This window comes from Geotrypetes seraphini, chromosome 11, assembly GCF_902459505.1.
Source record: "Geotrypetes seraphini chromosome 11, aGeoSer1.1, whole genome shotgun sequence".
Lineage (NCBI taxonomy): Eukaryota > Metazoa > Chordata > Amphibia > Gymnophiona > Dermophiidae > Geotrypetes > Geotrypetes seraphini.
The window spans coordinates 114,536,086-114,560,471 of NC_047094.1; the positions used below are offsets into that span (position 1 = coordinate 114,536,086).

Here is a 24,386-nt window from a genome sequence, read left to right on the forward strand (position 1 = left end):
ATAAAATGTTGAGCAACTTATCTTATTGAAGTTCACAGGGCAGCCTTGTTCACAGCACTGTCCCAAAGATAATGCAGTTAACCTTAGAAGTAAAACAGAGCCCCTCCCTTCTCCACCTAATCAGCAGACACAATGGCTAAAAACTAGTAAGTCAGAAATACAGGCTCTATACTACCCTAAAACATAGTATTTTAAACAAAAATGCAGGCTCTATAACAAATCAGTGGCTACCCTAAAACACAGGATTTTCCCTACTTTAGTCACCCTGTGCCACAGGCACCAGGATTTAATTAGAGTTAGTCTTACCTTTATTCCTAAGAAGAGGAAATAAGATTTAACAGAGGAAAGAGAAGGGTTTATTTTTTTGTTTTTTTTAAAGTAAGAAACAGGGAGGAGAAGAGAAATTAAGCAGATATAATGCTGAAAACCAGTGAAAAGAGCAGAATATGAAATGAAGAGCAACTTATCTTATTGAAGTTCACAGGGCAGCCTTGTTCACAGCACTGAATAGAAAGAAGAGAAGATGATTAAAGCAGAAATGACAAAAGGTAGAATAAAAATTTTGTTGTTGCTTTAAGTAGCAGATATTTCCAGGTTTTTGCTTTATATGTTGTGTTTAGCAGAAAAGGACTATTCTTATGTTATGTTCTAATTGTGATTTGCCTATTAATTTTGTTTTTCCATCCACCTGCATAGCAGATAAAGGACTGAAGAAACAATTGTGCTTCATTTTGCTTTTGTTACATTTTCTTTTATAACAGTGAAAGCCCAGGACTGAAGTCTGAGCAGTCGTTTTATTATGCCTTACATTTACTTTGCTTTGTGCAGTGCTGTGATATTTTTCTTTTTTCTTCTATATAACTATGGGCTCCTTTCACTAAGATGCGCTAGCGTTTTCAGCACACGCAGGAAATTAACATGCACTACACCGTGCACTACGCTTCTAGAACTAATGCCAGCTCAATGCTGGCGTTAAGGTCTAGCATGCGGGGCAATATAGCGTGCACTATTCCTCACGTTAAAGCCCTAGCGCACCTTAGTAAAAAGGAGCCCTATGTGTTTATTTGTAGATAACAGAAAGTTATCTGCTTTTTTATGGTTTGTTTGTGGGGTACGCCAGGGAATATGAGGATTATCATTGACCATTTTTGGAGTTTTTTCTTCTTTAATTCTTGTTTTTGTGCCCTAAACGATGCTTTGTGATTTCTTTTTCTCCTTTTTTCCTTCTTACAAGAGGGGAACTATATGTGTAGTACATAGTATGCTTTTTACTCATGAGATGTTTTTTAACAGCGCAGAAGGGAAAATAAAACTATTAGTGCACTATATTGGTTACTAGATGTCTAGGCTTTATTTTTTCATGATCATGACAATATTCTTCTTTTTTTGAGTATTGCAATTGAATTGTTGTTTTTTTAAATTCTTTATTTAATAATTGATTTTAATACAATGATCTCATTACAACACAGTATAATTCATGAGCTTAGTAAACCAATAAAAAATAATGCATCTTATAAATGCTACAAATACATCAATCCCATTCCCTATCTCTCTCCCCCCCCCCCCCTCCCCCCAGACCTGGTTCCATAACCACAGGAATAAAATAATTCTTTCAAAGAGCTTTTTTCAAACTCAATATAACTCTCCCATATGTCCTTAAATTTCACCCACTGATTAGTTAAAAGGGCTGAAAGCCTATATTTTTCACACACTAATCCTAAATGTTCTCTCACATCTCTTAAGCTAGGTACATTTAGCATACGCCATTGCTGAGCTAGTGTGAGTCTAGCAGCTATAAATGTCAAGTCCATAAGTTTAGATTGAGAAGATGTTGGACCCTCTATTCTTACTCCCAAGAATGCCATTTCAGCATTCAGCTTAAGTGGAGTTTAAATTAATCTGCTTACATATTCAAAAACTTGCTCCCAAAACTTCTGGACCCTTTGACATTCCCACCACATATGGTAGAATCTACCTCTTTCACCACATTCTCTCCAACAAGTAGGATCACTGTTTGGTACATTTACTAATTAAAACCGGGGTTATGTACCAATGTACTAGGAGTTTAATAGCATTTTCCACTAAAGTGGCAGCCCTAGCTGTCTGAAAGAGATGTAATACAATTACCCCCACTCATCTATAGACCAATCCTTCTCCAGATCTTTTTCCCATGCTTTCATATATGATGTTTTGGTTACTTTATTTTCATTTATGATTTTATATAACCAAGAAACGCACCCTTTTGCTACTGGATCTCCTAACCTTTTTTCAAGTTCAGATTTCTTTAAAATTCCATTGCTCTTCATTTTATATGCTAATATATGATTTTTTTTATCTGTAGGTAAGGAAAAAGATCTCTCATTTCTAGTTGAAATTGATCCTGAATATTGTGACAGGGAAGCTCCTGTCATGGTTAAAAAGACTGCTAGCCCAGTCCAAAGTGCAGCCCTTAAACCTGTAATCCCCAGAATAAAGCCTGGACACCCTGCTAACAGCCATAGTTCAGTACAGCCAGAGAAATGGGAGAAAAGGCAGGTGATGTCACAGCCAGGAATTCAGGCCGGGAGGGCACAGAAAACAGAGTCTATCTCCTATTATTCCTTTCCCAGAGCTAGGGAGAAACGTGAGATCAACCCAGAAGTGGGTGGAGTCAGCCAACGTGGTCTGCAGGCTCATAAGCCTCAAATAGCAAGACTGCAGGGAGATCAGGAGGACACAGCTGATCCCAATTGGAGAAGCAGAACACCACACAAGGAGGGCAGTTTCCAAACTTCTCCTATCCACCAGGAAAGAGGGTTTACCTGAGGCCAGCCAGCAAGGAAAGAAAGCCTGACTCCAGGGAGGTACAGTATCTTTCCAATTAAGCCTTGGGGTGAAGGGCTGGAAGTTTATTATGATGATAAAGAAAACTGTTCAGAAAAGCTCCCAAGCACTCAGAGAGGGGGATGGGAGGTAAAGCAGGAAGTGGAGGACTTAGTGGAAACCTCCAGTCCCAGGAATACAGAATGGGAAATGTACAGTGAAGCTGACCCAGGAGAAAATGTGCTGGAGGAAGACATGGACATATAATTGAGCAGTGTGTGGTTGGTTTCTTCCTCCCAGTAATGAGACAAGTCTCTGCCAAAGAAACCTGATCTAGAGTGAGGCTACATGTAGTGATAAGGCAGCAGTGCCTAATTAAATGTGTTTTCTTTAAACCTCATTGCACCCCATCCCCATCATTAAAACTAATTAATACGTTGAGATTTAATTACTTCGCTGTCACTGCACCCTCTCTTTGGAATTCGCTGCCTAATCATTTACGGATCGAATCCATGACAAAGTAATTCAAAGCAAAACTAAAAACATTTTTATTTGAAGACGCTTTTAGCTAAAACTGTCCTTTTTAGGACTAAATCAACTACAATCTCTATCCTTATCTATTGTTTCTTCCCTAAGTGTGCCTTTTCTCAAATATTGTAGTTTCATCCTTCTTTCCCAATTGTGTGCAGTTCATATATATGTTTTTGTACGTCTACTAACCCAACATGGTTTTGTATATTTTAACTCTAATTGTTTTGTTCCTTTAAAGATATTTCTTTTTATTATTGTTGTACACCGCCTAGAAATTTGAATAAGCGGTATAAATTTTTTTTTAATAAACTTGAAACTAAAGCTGAAGGACGTCAGGGGTATATCAGGTGGGCCTAGAGACCTTGGTAAAGAGAGGCTTTCTCCACACAGCCTGCAAGGCAGGGCTGTGAGCGTCCTTAAAGGGGACAAAGTGCTAAGGAGGGAAAGTAGTGGGAGAGATGTTTTTTTCCTCTCTGACTGGAAGGATATTTGAAAGGAGGGCTGGCACCTACAGTGCTCAGCCATGCTAATAGAAGCCAACTACCCTGAGAAGGGAGAATATTTGGCATTGAAGGGACTGAGAAGCAAATTTGATTTTGATTTATCCTTTTTGTTGATAAGGACTGTCCAGTCCCTGGACTGAGGCACAGAGAGAGTACACTGGACTTAAGTGATAAGGAACTGCATAATCAATGCCTAGGAAAAACAATGGTTCATTTTGGGAAGTTTTTCTTTTGCCTTAATAAACCCAGTAAAGTTTTGGTTAAGAAATCCAGTGTCCGGGTTTTCCTTCCACCCACCATATAAAAGGCGCACAAATAAATCTTGCCTGCAGTCCAAGCCGGGTTTGCCCACTCACCTGGGGCCCAGCCCGGCCACAATATCTATAAAGGCTTTAACCTCACCTTCTTCAATTAGTTGATCAAAACATGCTAGCCCTTTTGCTTCCCATTTCTTAAAGATTTCCCCCCTCCCTGCCTGGTATAAAGTCTTGTGCATATAATATAGGGGAGAAAAAAAATGCCTTTTTCTGTTCCTAAAAGTTTTTTCCTAACACTTTTCCAGGTTTTCAGAGAGCATTTTCTAAAGGGATTATTTATATTTCTTAAGTCTTTTTCTCCCACCCATGGTAAATATTTCAAATCTCTTATTCCTTCTCTCCTATCATTGCTTGTTCTATTTTTACCCAAAGCTTAGAAGGGGATGAATGCCATTCAACTATTGCTCTCAACTGTGCTGCTTTGTAATAATTCTCCAAAGAAGGTAAACCTAGTCCTCCTTCCGCCTTAGACTTAAACAGTGCCTGCTTACCGATCCTTGGCTGCTTTCCTCCCCATATAAATCTCAATATCATATTATTCCATTTTTGAAAAAACTGTTTTGGGATTTCTATCGGTAGTACTTGGAATAAAGAAACCTAAGGAGAATCATCATCTTTACCACTTCCATATGTCCTAACCAGGAGATAAATAATTTTATTCCACTTAAGTCTTTCTAAATGTCCTTTACCAATGGTAAGTAATTTTGCTGGAACAAAAGTGTCCAATTTGCTCCCAAAGTTATTCCCAAATAGCGTATAGAAACCTTTACCCATCTCCGTAATCCTTTCTTTTGGGGCTAAAATATTCATCACTTCCGTCTTGTTTAAATTAGCTTTAAAGCCTGATAATTGGCAATATTCACCCAGTGCCAACGAGTGAATTAGAGAAATTTGGAGAATAACTTTATGCATGGCCAGACTTAAATCATCATTGTTTTTTATACATTAAGGAGCGACCTCTGACCGTATGTGACTGGTGGGTATTGCTGTATTCTTGATCGTGAGCCAAGTTCTTTTGCCTGCTGAAGAGCAGCCCAGCTGTATTTCTTTTCCTTATCTTTTCAAGTCAGGAATTCTTAGACAAAAGGGCAAGCGAGGTTTCTCTCTCTCAGCAAGCAGAATTAACTATTTCAGTCATGTTGCCATTAAAGATTATGAAACTAGCTACTCCCCCAATTACACATAAGTCGATTCAGCATTTTCATGATAAATGTGTCAAGTAGACCAGTAAGAAACACACACAGAAAACTTTTAATGGTTAGAAATGGCCAGAGGGCTCTCTTTACTGGAAAGACCTTGTCACCCTCCACACTATTATCCTAAATGATAAGAAGGGCACGTCTCTTTTTGAACATTTACTCAGCTAGAATTTATGGTTTGATAATTGCCAAGATCCTCCAACCCAAGATGTTACTCCATGCCAGAACAGAATAACAAAGAAAGTACAAACACCTACCAACCAGAATCCCTTATGTAGGGTTCCAGAATATGTAAAGCCACCCCCTTATTCTCATGTTGCTCCACAGCTGACTAAACCTTTAGCTGGTTTATATCTGTCCCTGCAATCTCCTGCAGGTGGATACGATTGTGTACCTTTTAGACCATCTAGCCCTAAATTGCTATGTGCCAACCTGATTTCCCCATCCACTTTAAATTCCATGCCTGCCTATAAAATCAATGGCACTGTAGATCTGGTGCCTGCCAATGGAAATATTGGCCCAGCGTCTTGCATTTCTGACAAATACCCTACAGTGACTGACTCTTACAATAGGGATTGCCCTACTCGCCACTTCAATAATTCTGAGCCATCTGCACTCTTACCTATCAGAGTGAGTGAAACTCCTGATATAATTCGTGAGGGAGCAAGTTTTATGCAGTGGCCCAAACACGACACAGGACGACAGATGTGAATGACAAAGATCATGTTCATCAGGAACACCTTAGATATGCCATCCCAACAGAACCAGATAGATGCATTCAAATGACACAAACATAAGTACATGAAGGAAACTGTGTAGAGCTGGTACAGGATAATTTAAAAAGGGAACACACGTTTTGATTACCAAATCAAATCACAAGAGCATTTAGAATCAGCACAGCCTTTAATTACTTTTGAAACACCTGAGGTTAAACAACATAGTCCTGAGAGACTGACTTCGGAAGACACTATTAGGCATCCTCTCAAGTTTGAACCCACTAAATTGCAAACATCTGTACCATATGTCCTTACTCGTGCACAGCCATTTGAAGGTGTTACTGCTTTACAGAGAAACCGCCCCCATGATATTGTCCCTCCTAACTTTCTGCATGAGGCATGTGAACAGCATTCACGGGACTTGGATCATCTTGAGCAACTTGCTCCTGTTCACACTGATCTTTCTCCATCTGGTCCCAATTTGTCCAGAGCCTCTTATGATACAGCTGAAAAAGAGGCTTCAGACTGTGCAATCTCAGACATGATAAGTGAATTTCAGTTTCTGAACCTGCTCCATTTACTCCTCTCTGGAAATTAAATGCATGCCCTAATCCTAAAGATTTTGCGCTTGAGAGTGATTGCACTGGAAAATTTAAACATGTAAGTTATGCCCAAGTTCATAAGGACCTCCACTGTACAGTGCCCTATTTCAGGGTTTGTCTTGGATTAAAATCTTGCACAAACCCACAGGATTGTGCCACATATAGCAACTGTATGACTTTCCCAGCACATGTTAATTGCTCGGATGGCTGTAAACTTTCTTTTCCTGTTCCCCTTAGGAAAATGTTGTATCATGATACCGATTCTAATTTTCATTCCAGTCTGACCCCAGCCCAGATTGTAGCCCAACAAGAAAGTTCTTCATTTTATGTTCATCCTTGGATTGAAAATTTAGCCGACTGGACAGTCCTTAGCTCCAAAACTGATTCCTTTTCCTCGCGAGGGTTCCTTTGAAACTAGGCACATGAACACTGCCCGATTATGTATCTGGCAAGGAATAGGGGATTCCAGATGGAACCTCAAATATATGAAAGATGGTCTTGAGCTGTAGGAAAAGTATGAGTGTAACTTTTATGATCAACCCAGAGCTCCCGACACCTCATTTTGCCTTGTCTAATGCTGAACTGCACCCAGCTAGTGTTCCAGTTACCCAATTTCACTAGCCCCTACAGTGCAAGCCACTCCTGTCTCAGCTACACTTGTTCTACCTGTTCCAGCTGATATCCCAATACCAACTCCGATCCCACCCACTCCACCGCAGGTACTTCAGGCTCCACTTATGATTACACAAACTAGCACAGGGAAGATCAAAACTGATTATGTAGCATGGAGCTTTGCAGATAAGTTTTCTGTTAAAGCTCAGCTTCCACCGCTACTTGTGGGAGCTTCACCTTGGATATTTAAATTTGAACAAATCACATCCCAATGGGAATTATCTCTTGGCGACGTTCGTTCCCTTTTGGTCGAGTGTGTAGGTAATATAACCACTGACATATTTGCGGACGCTAATTATACAATTGATGTTAAAAATTTTGATGGTGACAGATTTAACAATTATAGGTCAGCGGTGTGGAGTGCACTAAAGTCCCGATACCCGGATGAGAAAAACATGTCCAAACTCACTTCCTTAAAATACAAACTTGGTACAGACATATACTCTTTCATTCAGGATTTTGAGGGAGAGTGGGAAACGCAATTAGGAGAACCTTGTTCTATAGATAATATGAAAAGCTTAGCATTTCAGACACTGAAAAAGACGATGTCCAAAATCATTCAATCTAAATTAGATAGTGTTGTTGGCATGGAAGGCAAGTGCTGGTCGGAAATCATTTCACACATCATACACTACTCAAAAATGGTAGATGAAGCTGTTAACAAAGATCAGAGGGAATTGATACAACTCCAGAAAAAGGCCTTACTAGTGCAAATACAGGAACAAGAGAACAAAAAGAACCCACAATATTTGAAACATAAGCCTAGTGATACAATTACACAGATGAAGGAAGCAGTCCAGTTAGTGCAAAAAGAAGTTCAGCTTGCACAGATTCAATGGGCTCAGAATAACGGTCCATGGCCACAGAATACTCAAGGTTCTAGACCAGGTTATCAAGGAATGAGAGATAACGGTCATGGAATTCCCAGAGGTAGAGGTTATGGAAATGTTACAGATAAGTCTCAAGTACTATGCAAGTGAATGCTGGTCTTTAAAATCAAACTTTCGCGTCTACCACCCTTTCTGGACTAACTCCTTATCCCTTTCTGCCCCTCTCGGACTCTTAGATCAGCAGATCAGAACCTATCTGTTCCTTCTATTAAGGAATTCTGTTACACCAGGAAATCCAATTTCTCTGTAGTTGCCCCAACTTTATGGAATGCCCTGCTATCCCAACTTCGCCACGAAAATCTTCTTGATAAATTCAAGACTAAACTAAAAACGTTATTTCAAGATGTATTCCACAGCTCCTGAACCTCTCATTAAGCCTGCCAACCGCTTTTAAGAAGCGACCCTATCCCTAATGTTTTATCCCTCTCCCTCTCTTTAACTCAAATTTTTTTTTTTTTGGGGGGGTTTTCTCTCCTAACAATGTAACTTTACCCCCTCCTTTTCTTCTTCAAGCCCCACTCTCATGTTTGTTATTGTACATCTTCAATGTTCACCTCCCCCCTTTTATAAGTATTTTAATTCTTTATTTTATCATAGCATTGTAAACCGGCTAGATACATGTTGATGGTCGGTATATTAAAAATAATAAAATTTGAAACTAGAGGGGGAGGAAGAGGCCGTGGTATTCCCCCTGCTAACAATGGTCAGAATGACTACTGAAGAGATTATGCTCCAGATTTTCCCTACCCATATGACCTTCCCCAGCACTGGCAGAGCCCACTAGGTGAATTTATGCCACCCAGCCCCTCTCATGTGAAATGACAGTTTACACAGGCCATTTCTGTATAAGCACACATAGCCTATTAAGCATGTTCAAATTGGAGATCAGAAAGATATTCCTTTCATCGTTGACACAGGTGCCACTGTAACTTCCATTAATTTTGTCCCGCCTCACTATTCAGTCTCCACACGCACTATTACCACTGTAACTTAGTGTAGGAGTTCCCGGTGGTATCTAACACAGTCACTCTTCTCACATCATGTGACTTAAACTCTTGGTTTTCTGTCATTGATTTGAAGAATGCTTTTTATTCCATTGTTCTCCATCCAGACTCTCGGCCCCTTACAGCATTTACAGTAGAGACCGAGTGCTTCATGTGGAAAAGGCTCCCGCAAGGCCTCCACGAGAGCCCAGGAATCTTTTCACGTGTTATTTCCCATGACTATATTACTGGATTCATTTTTTTCTTTTCCTATGTCTAAGTTTGCCCCATATCTTGTATTTTCAATAACACTGGTTCCTTGAAACTCTTCACAGCATGGAATCTACACACTCGCATACCACACATTCGCATCTAAGCTCCTGGCCTGCATTCCAGTTTGTACAAGACCGTGACTAAGGGCTCCTTTTACTAAGCTGCAGTAGCGTTTTTATTGCGTGCTGCAGATTAGCGCGCACTAACCCCCGTGCTACATAGAAAACTAACACCAGCTCAATGGAGGCATTAGTGCCTAGTGCGCACAGCATTACAGCGTGCGCTAAAACCGCTACCGCAGCTTAGTACAAGGAGCTCTAAGGCCATTTGCAGGATTTGGTCTCCCAATCTCTGAAAGTCTCCCATATGTTTTGAAATTGGTTTTTTTTGTAAGCAAGTGTATGTGAAGCTTTTCCTACTTGTTCTGCCTTGACTATCTGTTTGCAGCTTTTAACATGCAAGCATTCTATCAGATATTTATATATAAATTGGATTATGTAATATTTTCTTTTATTCCATGTATGTGAGAGAATTTACTGTTTCCTATCTTAAGGATGGTTTAAGAGTGAGGAATTATTGAAAGGTTTTTTCGCATAATTAAGAGTTACATTCTGGGAGTATTTCCTGAAACGTGTAAGGTTCCGGATAGAGAAAAGAAATGTTTTAGTGTGAATTGCAAGATTTATGGTTGGACACTAGTCCAATAAGGAATGGGTTTATAGAAGGGAAGTTGCAAGTCAGCCTGAAAGTATGTGTATGTGAGGAAGGGTGATGAGATTATTAATTGCAAGATTTATACGGAGATAAGAATTTATAACCATGGTAGAAGTATTTAGGTCAAGAATTAAAATTAAATTGCATTATGGAATATTTATTTTAAAAAAAAATAATTTAAGATTCTACATTTTGGAGCATTTACTATGCCAATTTGATGCACATGTTCCAATATGATGTGGTTATGGTGACTGAATTTTACTCTTTTGCTTTTTAATATGATCATCTTTTTTAACATTTTTTGAGGACTTTCATTTGCAGAGTATCAAGAGGGGGAATAAGTTCCTCCCCATAAAGAAAACTACTATGAAGAAAGAGACTTAACAAGTGCCTGATTTCTGAGTCCTGTGGCCTATCCAGGATTGGCTCAACGCATCTTGGCTTATCTTCATTTGCCAGCACTAAAAGACTGATTGCCTGATTTATTATTACCACCGTGATTGTCGGCCTGAGATGAAATTCAAGAGACTGGACTTTACAGGTTTTGGTTTGATTTGTTTCTGGTTTTTTTTTCCTTTGCAAATGTTGTTGATTTGCAGTTTAGCATCTTTATGGACTTATGCAATGTTAGTTTATGCTTTGCCCGACTGTATCTTTCATCCTGTTTGGACTCCCTTTTTTGCACCCTGATTATCTCTAATCTCCACGGATTCTTTCCATCCATTTCTTTTTGCCTGGCTGAAGTGAAGTGCACTGAAGGAGTTCTAATACCAGAGCTACATACGGCTTCATGACTTTAACCCAGCCATCTTTTCTGATCCAGAGGTTTCTGAATTGGACAGTGCAATACGAAATAGCTAATGTGTTTCTCTGGACTTCCATTTTAGCTTGAGCATGACCTGATAATGTTTGCAGTCAACCAGCTCTACACCGTTCTAAGCCTGTAATACTGTATAGCTTGCAGTTGAAAAGTTTTGTTGATTTATTCCCCTAGAGGGGTAGCTGCCTAATGGGATAAAGCCATTATCATATGTGCTATTGATGTAAGAATTTTTGCTTTTTGTTTTTCTTTTACCTTGAGGTATTATTGTTATACACATGCTTATTGTGAGTCCTATTGAAGCTGCTGTCATATTAGATTAGGGGTGGTAATGACAGTTATCTTCCTAATTTTACTAAGCTTGATTCCTGAGTAATGGCCTTCCTCCTTTCCTCCTCCTGGATATGGGTGACTTCATGGATGCAGTGATGGACCTTGTGTTTACTAGTGCTGCCCAATTCACAATTTGAATTGATTCACCGATTCACTTCGGGTGAATCTTTTTGAATCGATTTACCACGCCAAAAAAAACCGGCCTCCCGATTTCGTTGTCTGATCCTCTCCCCTCGCCCCTAAAGCAGGAGCGGCAGCGTTGCCTCTTGCTGGCCTGTCGCTCCTGCTTTAAAGGGCAAGTGGGGAGGGTCAATAGAGAAGTGGCTTCCCTGCTAGTGTCCGGCTTCCCTACAGCAATTTACCTAAATTCAGCAGCCTGCCCTGCATTAGAAGATTGCTGGCTCTAGCGATCTTTGTAAGCTGCCATATGTCATCCGAGTTGTCTTCTCTCTGCCACGGTCCTGCCCCCTTCTCTGACATCAGAGAAGGGGCAGGACCGCAGCAGAGAGAAGACAACTCGGATGACGTATGGCAGCTTACAAAGATCGCTAGAGCCAGCGATCTTCTTCTGCAAGGCAGGCTGCTGAATTTAGATAACTTGAACATGCAGACCTTCTGGGGGAGAGGGGGTGTAGTCCTTCATGGGAGGGGGGTTGTAGTCCTTTGTGGGGGGGGGGTGTAGTCCTTCGGGGGGTGGTACATGCCTTCAGGGGGATGCAGCCTTCCAGGGGGCTACAGGCCTTCGGGAGGTGCAGCCTTCCAGGGGGGTACAGGCCTTTGGGGGGTGTAGCCTTCTAGGAAGGGTACAGGCCTTCAGAAGGGACAGGCAGGCCTTCAGGGGTAGGATGTAGGCCTTCAGGGGGACATGCAGGCCTTCAGGGGTGGGGTGTAGGCCTTCAGGGGGGTGCAGACATTCAGGGGAGGGAGCCCTGGTGTAGAAGTACACGGAGAGAGGGAGGGGGAGGGGAGGTTCAAAGAGACGTGCATATGCCGGACTTTGGGGGGAAGAAATAATGGGTCTAAAAATAGAGGAGAGGGAGAGAGATGGTGGACAATGGGATTTAGGGATGAAAGGAACAGAAAGGGAGATATTGGTGACCCTGGGGTGGTGGGGAAAGAGGGAGAGATGCTGGATGAAAGGGTAGTTGAGAAAAGGTGGATCTGTGGATGGAGATAAAAAGGAAAGATGCCAGACCTTCGGGAAAGGGAAGGGAAATGGAATGGGAGGACAGAGATGGAAGATGGATGGTTAGCACGAAGAAAGGAGACCCTGGCAAGGGTTATCAGAAGACAACCAAAGCCTGGGACCAACAAGATTTGAACAATGACCAGACAACAAAAGGTAGAAAAACTCATTTTATTTTCTGTTTTGTGATTACAATATGTCAGATTTGAAACGTGTATCCTGCCAGAGCTGGTGTTAGACCGCAAACATAAGCTAGGATTTAACAGAGAGAGGAAAAGTCTTTCTTTTTTGTTTTTTATTTTGGTTACACCATGGCGCCAGTATGGTTAGGAGAAGCCGAAGGGGGTGAAAAAGCTATAAAATAAACCCACCAGGAAGTTTGAAAAAAACACCCAACTGGGCAGGAAAAATCGATTCAATAGGCTGAATCGCATCAAAAATTTTTTTCCTGAATCGAGCAGCACTAGTCTTTACCCTGAAAGAGGGGTGAAGCCTTAGGCTTCAAATGGGAAATTTTCCTTACAACCAATGGAAAGCGGAATCCAAACAGAGGGAAATTTCAGAGGGGAATGAGGGAGAATCGGGAGTAAGACCCGCATGAAAATGTAGGCAGAAGAAGATGCAAGATTAAGACCTGCATATATTGTAGGCAAAGACCCCTGAGAACCCCAAATAGTTATATTTCTAAGAGAGACATTGTGCATATGAATTTAAACTTCTAAACAGTCATTTTCCTCTCTGCCAGTAAGACAGAGATTCACCTTTTCTCCAGAAACCAGCAGTCAGATCTCCTGACTGTGACATCACTGTTTTGGGATTTTTCAGAACAGTACTGTGTGGGCCGACTTGTTGGGCCGCAGGCCCTTTTCTGCCGTCAAACTCTATGTTTCTGTGTTTACAGTACATGATAAGAAGTCCTCCTAAGAAGTGCTAGCGAAGGACAGTGTAACTCAGGAAGGTGAGGGCTTGCTCTCTTGAGTTATTAGCCTTAGTATTGGGAATGCAGTGTCAGGGGAATTAGAAAGGTCAGTTTTGGCACCAGATGATGTCATGCTTCAGAATGGCTTCATGATAAGTGTATACACCATATAGCCAATAAAAATGATGAATGTGATGTAATCTGTAACTAGGTGGTACCCTAGGCTACTATAAATATTATGCCGACGGGTATAACAGAAAGAGAAGAGAGAGGAGTCAGACCCAAAAGAACATCAGATTGCTATTTATAGCTAATATGCTGTACAATGTTATTTCCATGTGAGTTGCCTTTTGCTTATTGCTAATAAACCTATCTTATTGTAACTGTCAAGATCTGCAGCAATTAATGAGTTTTTGATCCAAGATGATGGTCAGATATCTTGGCTGAGCAGCTTGTCTCGGGAGCATTCGCTGTGAATTCTTTGGGGCATTTCCAGAGAAACATTTTGCCTATAAAATGCCGAGATGGAGGGGCCGTAGTTCTTCTGAAGCCTCGCAGCGTTCTGGCCCATCCAATGTCAGCAACATAGAGGAGCTCCTGCGTCGAATGCCGGATATCACCAGCGCGTCAGAACACCCACTGGAGCTGCACCGGGGCGAGATGGAGGCGCTTACCTAGGGCTTCGAGACCACCTTGAGTCCAGATGCCAGAGAACCTCCCCTCCTCTCCAAATTACCAGCTCCCCCACGGACAGAGGAGCCACCGGAAGGCGGTGTGTTTTTCTCCCCCGATGCTATCGAAATCATGGAGGGGACCTTGGAGTCGGAATCCCTGTGTTCACAGGGGAGTCCTATGGAGACTGAGGACCTGCCAACTTCATGGACAGCCCCTGAGCAGGAGAGCTGCATTCAGGAAAAGACGCCAGTTGGTGATAATTATTCTTCTAAAAAAATTATTTCTTTAATAGAAAACCCCAGAGAGGTAACTCTTCGAGGCCATTTGCGACCTCATTGCAGATCTTGCTAAATCAGTTAAGCCCCAGATACTCCAGCTGGAGCATAAAGTAAATACTCAAGAAATGGATGTTAAAAGTTTTAAAGGTGAATTGCAAGAATTTAAAAACTCAACATTAAATTCCTTTCAAGAGACAAAAGTAACTAAACAAACTATAGATACTTTGGTGAGAGATAATATTAATCTGAGAAGAAAGCTGGAGTCCTTAGAAAATGTTTCTCAAAATTATAATCTCAGATTGTTTGATTTTCCTAGAGTGGAGGCAATAACCCCCAGAGAAATGTTGAAACATTACATGACGGAAGTCTTAGAAATTTCTGAGGAATTACTACCGCCTTTTACTCAGGTATACTATCTACCTATTAAGAGAAGAACAAGCAAAAGGAAAGGAAAGTGATCAACAGCAGCTTAATATCTCAAGTATGTTGGAACTTTTGGACAGGGAAATAGCAACACCAGCAATATTACTTCTTACAGTAGCTTTGGCACCAGATAAAAATTGGTTATTAAGACTTTAAAAAAACAAAAAATAAAATAAACAAAAATAATTTCTTGGCTATAAAATTCTAATGTTTCCAGATCTGGCACGAGACATGCAAAAACGTCAATGTGAATTTTTGATCTTAAAGCCAGGTGTTATTGCTCTTTGGGCAACTTTCTTCGTCACCCGTGTAAATGTGTGATACAGTATCAAATGAAAAAATATGTTTTCTTTGACCCTAGCCAGCTGATGGCCTTCCTGTCAGCAGCCCCTGAAAGGAGGGGAGATATGAGTTCTCTTTTGAAGTATATGATATCTTTTATCAGCTAATTGTATTATTTGTCCTTAGCTTTTCTTATTAATAAATACTAGCTGATTCCACTTCTTGGATCCCATTTTGAGGGCTTGAGTTGAAGTTATGCTAATAATTTCTAATAATTGTGGATTATATCTTTTTGATTTGTATTGTATTTTTATTTCTGGCTCAGCTTTATCTTTCTGTACAAGTGGATACTTGATTATATATTGAAAAATTTGATAAATAAATAAAAAAGAAAAGATCTGCAGCAATCTTATCAGCATATCCCTGCTCATCAGAGTGTGGATGCGGAAGCTTAGGCTGCTCCATCACTGGTGCACGTGGAGGATCATTCAGTCAGGGTATTACTGCTTTTTTGGGTTCCTCTCCACAGTGTCCCTTTAATGAAGGTTTATTAAGATATGTACATCTTCTATATTAGTGATTGCAAATTTAGGACCTGGCTCAACATTTCTTTTGCTCATCAGCTAGTATTAGTGTTTGTGCGGCCCCAGAAAATTATTTTTCATCCAATGCAGCCCAGGGAAGCCAAAAGGTTGGACACTCCTGCCCGATCCTAATCCTACTGATGTTTGATGTGCCTTAAGATAAGAGTTGTACTCTGTCTTATTTTATTGTAGTTCTTTTCCTGCTTAAATATTTTTGACTTTAGAATATAAACCACCTGGATCTGCTAGTTAACACAAAGCAGTACAGCAAATTTTATTAAATGAAAAAAAACCATCAGTCCTTTCTGAAGGGACACTAAGGAAATATATATTTCCATCTATCCACTGCTTTAACTGGAGAAGCTTCCAGTGTATGCACGGGGGGGGGGGGGGGGAGTAGGGTTTCTCTCCATCTTTAGGTTTTCTTCCCAGGAAGCATGTTGAATAGTCAGAGTGGCAACTTATTTCAGGTACGGTATACTGTTACCACTCTTTGTTCAGGGAGCAGAGGACAGCCTTTTTCCCTTCTTGGCATGTCTAATCCCATATGGGATATGTAGTAGGGATCATTCCATGTCAAGTGGACCAGGAGCCAATGCTCGACCCCCTTGAAATCCAACCAAATTTTACAGGGGTGTTGTCTAGGGTCTCAAATGAAACTGCAAAATTTTTTGGATCTGTCTCAATTTGGACAGGAGCTAGGGGTAGCTGAACAAAAGCAATTGATCCACTCCCATTCCTCATGTGACCTAAAACGCCAACTTTGCTTAAGCACTGCAGCAGAAGGAAACTACCTAGGAGTTTGAAATTTTGCAATTTGGAACAACACCTTGGGACAAGTTTCTGTGCCAAGTTTGAAATTTTTTGCAAACGTGCTTCCATTTCTACAGGTCAGCAAAGTAGGCAAAAAAATTCATGAATGAAAATTTTTGGCAAACTTTGGCTCCATACTGCTGCTTGTAGGTAAGTCAGCTGAAAGTACAACTTTACCAGCAGACATGTACCATGAGGTACTTCTAAGATTTGCAATATGAGCTTTTATAGTCAAGTGAAGCTGAAGATATGTTTTTCAAATTCAAATATCTCTAATGTGTCTAATCTAATCTTTGGTTTATATACTGGGTCATCTCCCAGTGGAGCGCGACTCAGTTTACATATAATTAAGACTAGAGTACATAACAGAAAACATAGGAGAAGGAATAACTAAAAAACTAAAGTATATAAGAAAAATAACTATATTATCATTTCGTTGAGACTGTAGTTAAACCATTTAAAAATTATGAGACAACAAAGTTTTCAGGAATTTATGAAATAATAACAGCTGGCCTAAAAACCTAATGGAGTCAGGAAGTTCATTCCAGATCTCTACAAACTTGAAAACAAGAGATCAACTGAGCTTCTCAGGAGATTTAATTCCCTTAAAGCAAGGGAAGGCTAACTTATATCTTTGTGTGTTTCTCAAATGGCAAAGTCTAACTACCTCTTTTACAAAGCCGCACAGCAATGGCCCCGAAGCCCTTTAAATCTCTATGGGCTTCAGGGCCATTAGCGCGGCTTTGTAAAAGAGGCCGTAAGGGTATTCTAACATAAAGGGACAAAAGGATCAAATATTCCATAGAGAAACTTGAAGATAATGCATGCACATTTAAACTGGAGTCTAAAGTGAACTGGGAGCCAGTGAAGCTTTATCAACAAAGGGGAAACATGATCATACTTTCGTTTCCCAAAACTGAGCTTAGCAGCAATATTCTGTATTAACTGTATTCTGTATTAACTGATCCATTGTCTGAAAAGCATTCCCAATAGTCAGATAATACCATATAAATTTCTAAACTTTATTAAAGCCAAAAAGAAAAGTGCAAAAACCACACTTATTTAAAGTGTGCATACATACTGACAAAGATCAGGAAATCGCATTAATTCAACTTCTAACTCAGTTTCTTGCACATGGTTTTGAAAGTCTGATCAATGTTTGTCCAAATAGCTTGTGGATAAGTGTACTGTCTGCCTGATGAAGTGGTCATATGTGTATTAAGGCCTGCAATAATATGCTGTTCAGCGATCTAGCATATGTCTCTGTGGGGAGGCCAGTGAAATGATCGTGCAGGACCTTGTGGATGCAAAAAATTAACCTGGATGTCGCATTCTTCCATTGCAACTTCACATACATGACCAATCCACCAAGAATTGTCACATATTCAAGCTAAGTATTGTTCAGGTTGAAAGCTGGATGCTTGAAAGGTAGGGAAATGTTCAGGATCAGTATCAGACTCTAAGACAGGGGTGTCAAAGTCCCTCCTCGAGGGCCCAATCCAGTCAGGTTTTCAGGATTTCCCCAATGAATATGCACAAGATCTATTAGTATATAATGAAAGCAGTGCATGCAAACAGATCTCATGCATATTCATTGTGGAAATCCTGAAAACCTGACTGGATTACAGCCCTCGAGGAGGGACTTTGACACCCCTGCTCTAAGACATTGGCAATGAATGAGCTGGTGTTACTTGAAATTTTTGCTAATGTAGAGTCTAGCAGTGTCTATGGGCTTAAATTGGTGATTTTCTCTTGTTCCAGCCACTGTGTGGCCCATACTAAGCCTTTGCTCCTGAGCAGGTCTTATTGCTTCAATATCTTCCTTAGCAATGAAGAAAAATTTGAATCCTGAGACAGATTTATCACAGAATTCAAACAGATCCCTTGGTGTCAGAATTTGGTTATTGAGAGGGCGTTGTAAGCTGGCATGGGCAGCTAAACATTTGGCTGTCACCCCAATCCCATCACATGGAGATTTGCCATGGCTGGTGCCAAAGAAGTTCCACTCAGCAGTAATTTGAAAGTCAGTATCATGGCTGCAGAGGTTAATTAAATTCTTGAAGTTTTTATATTGTGCATCAGAACCATCATTAAAGTAGTGAATATGGCTTAAGACAGGTAAGCCTTCAGATGCAGAATAAGGTTCCTCAAAAATGCATAAACAGCAATAGTATCGTGATGCAAGAAGTCACTGATCATGCATAGGCTTTGGATATCATGATTGCAGAAGTAGACAACGAAGGGGTATAATGTTGCTTGGCTATTTTCCCAAACGCCTGTACTGCATCCTGAACGATGAAGGAATAATTTTCAGCGAAGTCCATCAAAACAATAGCATGTCCTTCCTTTATATTTGCTTTCAGTTCCTTCAGATAAGCACTTTGGTACTTGGAAATAAAATGGTGGCTGGTCAAATTAGAAATTTTTCCAATTAATTCGAAAGTGAAATCCTCTATGGATAACTGTCGAGTTCCAATATATCTCGATCAGTGTGAATCAACTGCTTAAATTCAATTATATCATCTCGATCATGTTCACCAAAGAACTCAGTAAAATATTCCTCCAGAGGGATCTGCCCAGGACATATTTCACACTGCTGCAACATGCAGTTTTTTGAGTTCATATCACAGACAGTTTTATTCATAAGCACCTTATAGTCATCTGAAACTACAATTGCTGAAAGCATAAGTTTCACATTCTGGTGGATTGTGCAGACAGACTGAATGAGTCCTTGATGAACTGACTGTGACACACCACTTTGGCCGAAGCTCACAGAACTTTGGGAACCCAATTTCAGGCCCATGCTGACTGCGATAGGTGGTGTACAGTTCCTTTAGATTGCATAATAGCAATCTTTTCTGCTTTTGCACTTTTTCACCACTGATCCGAACAGAGACATAATCTTTTTTCTTGGGCATATTCTAGAAATTTCATCGTCTTCATAAAAATCCAGGACTTTCTGTGTAATCTGCTGAGCAAGCACTTTTCCTCTCTTTGTTGCTGGAACAGCAAGAATGCCACCCTGCTGTTTCAGCTTCCTGGCCTTTTTAACCATTCTTGTTGAAACGCCAAATTCCAAAGCAGTTTTCTCAATAGTCCAGCTGTTTGGAGCAAGAGTGAGAATTTGTATTTTCTCCCTATTACTAGATAGTTCCAACTTCTGCTTCAGTTCAGTCAATAGGTCATAGTCAGAACACCTTTTACATTGGCCACTGTGTGGTTCTGCTTTGATATCAGCTGGAGTTAAGTCACCAATAACTGCAATTTGGTTTGCAATTGCATTATGTGCTTCAGAGAGTTTGCATTTAGCATAATTTAATGAATTTTGCTTGCTAATCCGTTGAATTTTTAGAGGAAAGATTACTAGTGGTGAAAAGCTGGCATTGAGGTTTTCATATGCATTGGTAGGGTTCATCACTGTTAGAATCAAACTTTGGGCTACTTAGATCTTGCAGTTTGACATGCAAGTCTTGCCTGCATCTTGGGCAAAGCTTTTGGCCTGGTTTAAACTCATGCTTAGTGATAGTTTTTAAATGATCAGCTGTAGGAAAATCAATTGGGCATAGACCTTTGATTGCTTTGATTCTGTTTTCTGAACAGATTACAGAAGTTTTTCTGTAGAAATTCAAACTTCGTCATAATCAAGGTTTCATAATGAGTACAGATATTAGATTTCACCAACAAAGTAGAAAGTCCAGAGCGTCTTTTAATTAATTCTTGGTCAGGCAAAGAAAAATCAGAAATAAGCTTCAAGCAGCTTTTTGCAGAATAAAAGGTAGATGGTTTCTGGCACTCAGAACTATCATAGATTCCAATATTGCAGGACTTATTATTAGTCTCCATAAGTTAGTAGTCACCTAAAAATACAGAATAAAAGTAAGGTGAAAAATAGTGTGAGAACACAATGAAAATAGAGCAAAGCAAGTTGTACATGTCAGCAAGTGCAGAGTAAGTTTCCAAAATCTACACAGGCATAGCCTAGTTAACTAGGGAAAGAACCAGATGCTGCACAGAAAGAATAGATGGAAAGCAACACGCCAAAGGCAAGCTTTATCAAATAATGAAGTCATATGGTGTTATAAGGTCATGATGAGAACCTTAAAGCCAGACTTGTTCATACAGCCACTGTGCTGTGATTGTTTCAAGTCAGAACATGTTCAGAAAAGCTGCATGTATCAGACATACTACTACAGCTATGTGTACATTCTTGTGAATCACATGATTATGCGTTTGGGCTTGCACGCAGTAAATAGTTTGTGCAAGCCAATGTATGTTTTGACTGTCATCTAACAAAAGTGCACAGTAAGTTTGTCAAACACTGAGCATAGTACGAGACGAGTACTTGTGGCTGGCAAAGCTTGGTTATGAGTTTTCAGATCAATATAGTTCCATTGAACATTCACAATGAAGTGCCAATGACCCTTCAACATAACATGTTTATGCAGCAAGTAATGCTTATCTTTGAAGCTTTAATTATCACCAAAGAAAGGTCGGGTCCAAGATGAAACAGGATAGCTTCTGTAGTAAAAAACATGCTCTTTCAAATGATATAAAAAACAAACAAAAAAAAACACTACACATTAGAGATATTTGAATCTGAAAAACAGTGAAAATTTGCATAAATGCATAAAGCCATATTTTTTTGATGGTCGTATCTTCAGCTTCACTTGACTGTAAAAGCTCATATTACAAATCTTGGAAGTACCTCATGGTACATGTCTGCTGGTAAAGTTGTACCCTCAGCTGACTTACCTACCAGCAGCAGTATGGAGCCAAACTTTGCCAAAAATTTTCATTCATGAATTTTTTTGCCTACTTTGCTGACCTGTAGAAATTGAAGCATGTTCACAAAAGATTTCAAACTTGGCACAGAAACTTGCCTCAAGGTGTTGTACCAAACTGCAAAATTTCAGACTCCTAGGTAATTTCCTTCTGCCGAAGTGCTTAAGCAAGTTGGTGTTTTAGGTCACACGAGGCATGGGGGTGGATCGATTGCTTTTGTTCAACCACCCCTAGCTCCTGACCAAATTGAGATAGATCCAAAATTTTTGCAGTTTCTTTTGAAACACTAGACAACACCACTGTAAAATTTGGTTGGATTTAAGGGGGGATCGAGTGTGGCGGTTTTCAGTATTGGTCCACTTGACATGGAATGACCCATAGGGGAACTGAACATGGCTATGTATAGCAAACAGTTTTTGAAGTATTTCAAGATGACATTTGGTCTGCCAGTTTTGTTCACTCCAAAGTTGTCTTGGACTGCATTTTCTCTATTGGTCACAACTCACTATGTAAACTTGGGGGGTGATCCATGCCAAAGAAGGAAGAGGGTCTTTTATATACATCTCGCTCTCGTTTAACAAAAGCAGTAAATGAAGAGACACAATTTCCAATGAAATGGTCCGACTGGCTGAGAATGTACAAATCTATTTGTGCCACTTCAGGCTGTAGATTCAGCACTTTAACCTGCCAAGAGAAAAAGAAAAAAAATTGGGTCATTCTAGCATTACCAGATGCATCTCATCTGTAGAGTACATAATTTATAGTAATATTCAACTTGCTTCTTTTTCCTCAAGTTTCACCTTCATCTTTTAGGCCCATCCCCTGGATAGCTCTGGAGTCTCTTTCCATGGCACTGAACTTTCAGCATCACATTTTAGCATGCATCACCTTCACAGTGCATTATGTTGTTATGTGCAATCTTATATCCCACCAAATCTTCATTAGAGTTCTAGGCAGGTTACAGGATTAAATGAATTCAGATTAACTATACAGTACCATGGCCTCAGCCAAAATGAATAATCTTTATGTAATATTCCTAAAAAGAACGAAAGATTAGGCTCTTGCCTTTGCTAGTCTTCTTTTTTGTAAATCCACACTGTGTTCCAGGACAAGTGGGTTATGCATCCTATGATGCGAGACAGCTTGTAGGAAGCCTCATTTACATAATTATTTTCTGACCCTCCTCTCTTACCTCAGGACTGCCCTCTGGTTACTAGTTCGTGCAAAAGCAGTCACCCATGTAGAGGACAGAGACAAAAGGGAGGGGACCAGGGAAACTCCCTGACAAACATCTAATCTGCTAATATGAAATACAGAACAGTCATATACAATTGAAACAGGTGACCTGCCTACCAGGAGACAACATAGAGCAGGGGTGCCCAAAAGGTTGATTGAAATCTACCAGTAGATCGCAAAGGCAACGCAGTCGATCACGGAGCCCATCCTGGTTTCCACGATCAACTGGTGTTGCCTTGTTCTGTTTTCCCTGCTTCCTCGACTCCAGGACAAGCGCTGGGCCCTCAAGCCTCCCTCCATTCCCATTGGCCCCGAGCTTCAGGTCTTTCAAACATGGAGGAGAGGCAGCGGCTGCCTACAGCAGGGGATCAACCCGGTCCCACGCTCTTTGACGAGCACCTGGACGTCAGCTCGGAGCTCTTCGACCCCCTCCTAGCCCTTTACTGCCCCTGAATACGAGAGCTTCATGCAGCGTGAGGAACTCCGGTCCCGCACAAGCAGTGAGGCCTGCCACCCCAAGACCCCGCCAGGATCGAGAGGCTGAAGCGGCTGGTAGTGCCCTGGGAAGGAGAGGAGTAGGAGGGGCCGGAAGAGAAATCCCAAGAACGTGTTCACCTGGATGCCTGGTGAGTGGCAGCGGCTGCAGTTCAGGTTCAAATCCCACCCCAGCCCCAATTCCATGAAGCTGCATCGCCGCCCTTTTTCTCCTGCCGTAGCAGAAGTCGAGGTCATTTACATCCAAAGGAGCCAAAATTGAACCAGTTCCTTGATTATGTCCCATGACAAGCCATTTGCATTGGGTTTATCACCCCCATAAGTTAGAAAAGTTGGCTGAGTTTCCTTTCCGCCTGAACTACTTCCTTGAAAAGTATATATTCCTTTCTGTGGATACAAGAAAAGAACACCTTACTTAAGCGTGACATTTTAAGGCAGTGGGTCCTGAGAGGCTTTCATGTATCCCAGTCTCATGTAGGTGACATTGGGCCAACTTAATAGGTTTATGACTAGCCTTTGCCAGCTGGTTCCTCTCTTTGTTAGGTAATACAGTACCCTTATTCCAATATGACCCAGAATCTTCTTGCTGGTTGGGGCAGTATCACTCTCAATCATGGCTAATTCCAGAGGGAAGCAACCAGGGTAAGAGGGAAGAGCCTGAAGGTGGTCTTCCAGGTCCATTCTTCAGTTTCTATCCTGAGTCCTGCTTGTGTTCAAACCCTTCTCCTAGCGCTCTCATTATTTTACACACACCTGCTGAAAGGAGCACATTGGTCTCCTATGGGTTATGTTAATAAAATGTTAGCAATTTTTTAAGCTTTCAGTTCAGTTTGACTACACTGACCATTTCCATGTCAGTGATGTAGTCACAGATGAGCCTGGACCCACTCCAAATTCTGGTACCTTTGTTATGGCTGTCAGGGAACCTCTGGTGGTCAGAACAGGTCATTCTTCTATAGTTGCTAGAGCCAGCAGCTGGCCCGAAGCTGTCGGGGGGGGGGGGGGGGGGAGGGAGGGGAGAAGGCAGGCTTGTGGGCCTGGCGCTTGTGCAGTCGCTGCATGCACCTGGACTGGTGTCGGGGAAGCAGGGAGAAATTGGTGGCGGTGGCTTGGGGGGGCAGAGAGAGAGAAAGGGGGGCAGGGAGAGAGAAATAAAGGGGATGGATGCAGAGATAGAGGAAGAAAAAGTTGAACTCATGGAAGGACAGCGAGAGATGTTGGTTGGGGAATGGAATGAGGTCTGGAGGAGAGGAAGCATGCAGGAGGCAGAAAAAAAGGAAGAAATATTGGATGCACTGTCAAGAGACTCATCTAATCACCAGACAACAAAGGTAAGAAAAATGATTTTATTTTCAGTT

The 24,386-nt window shown here is 40.9% G+C and overlaps 1 protein-coding gene across 3 annotated transcripts in view; it reads right to left on the reverse strand.

Moving 5' to 3' along the window:
* Nucleotides 1-1,577: 1,577 nt before the first annotated feature.
* Nucleotides 1,578-24,386, reverse strand: part of POFUT1 (protein O-fucosyltransferase 1) — a 92,027-nt gene continuing 69,218 nt past the window's right edge. For 2 of the 3 annotated variants that reach the window (XM_033962793.1, XM_033962795.1), the window contains exons 7-8: nucleotides 21,804-21,981; nucleotides 1,578-7,173 (exon numbers count right to left, since the gene is read on the reverse strand). In XM_033962793.1, the coding sequence (XP_033818684.1) occupies nucleotides 7,148-7,173; nucleotides 21,804-21,981 (204 nt within the window). In that variant the 3' untranslated portion in view covers nucleotides 1,578-7,147. Of the gene's footprint in view, nucleotides 7,174-17,516; nucleotides 20,373-21,803; nucleotides 21,982-24,386 lie in introns of those variants that run through there. The other variant, XM_033962794.1, reaches the window with a different exon arrangement.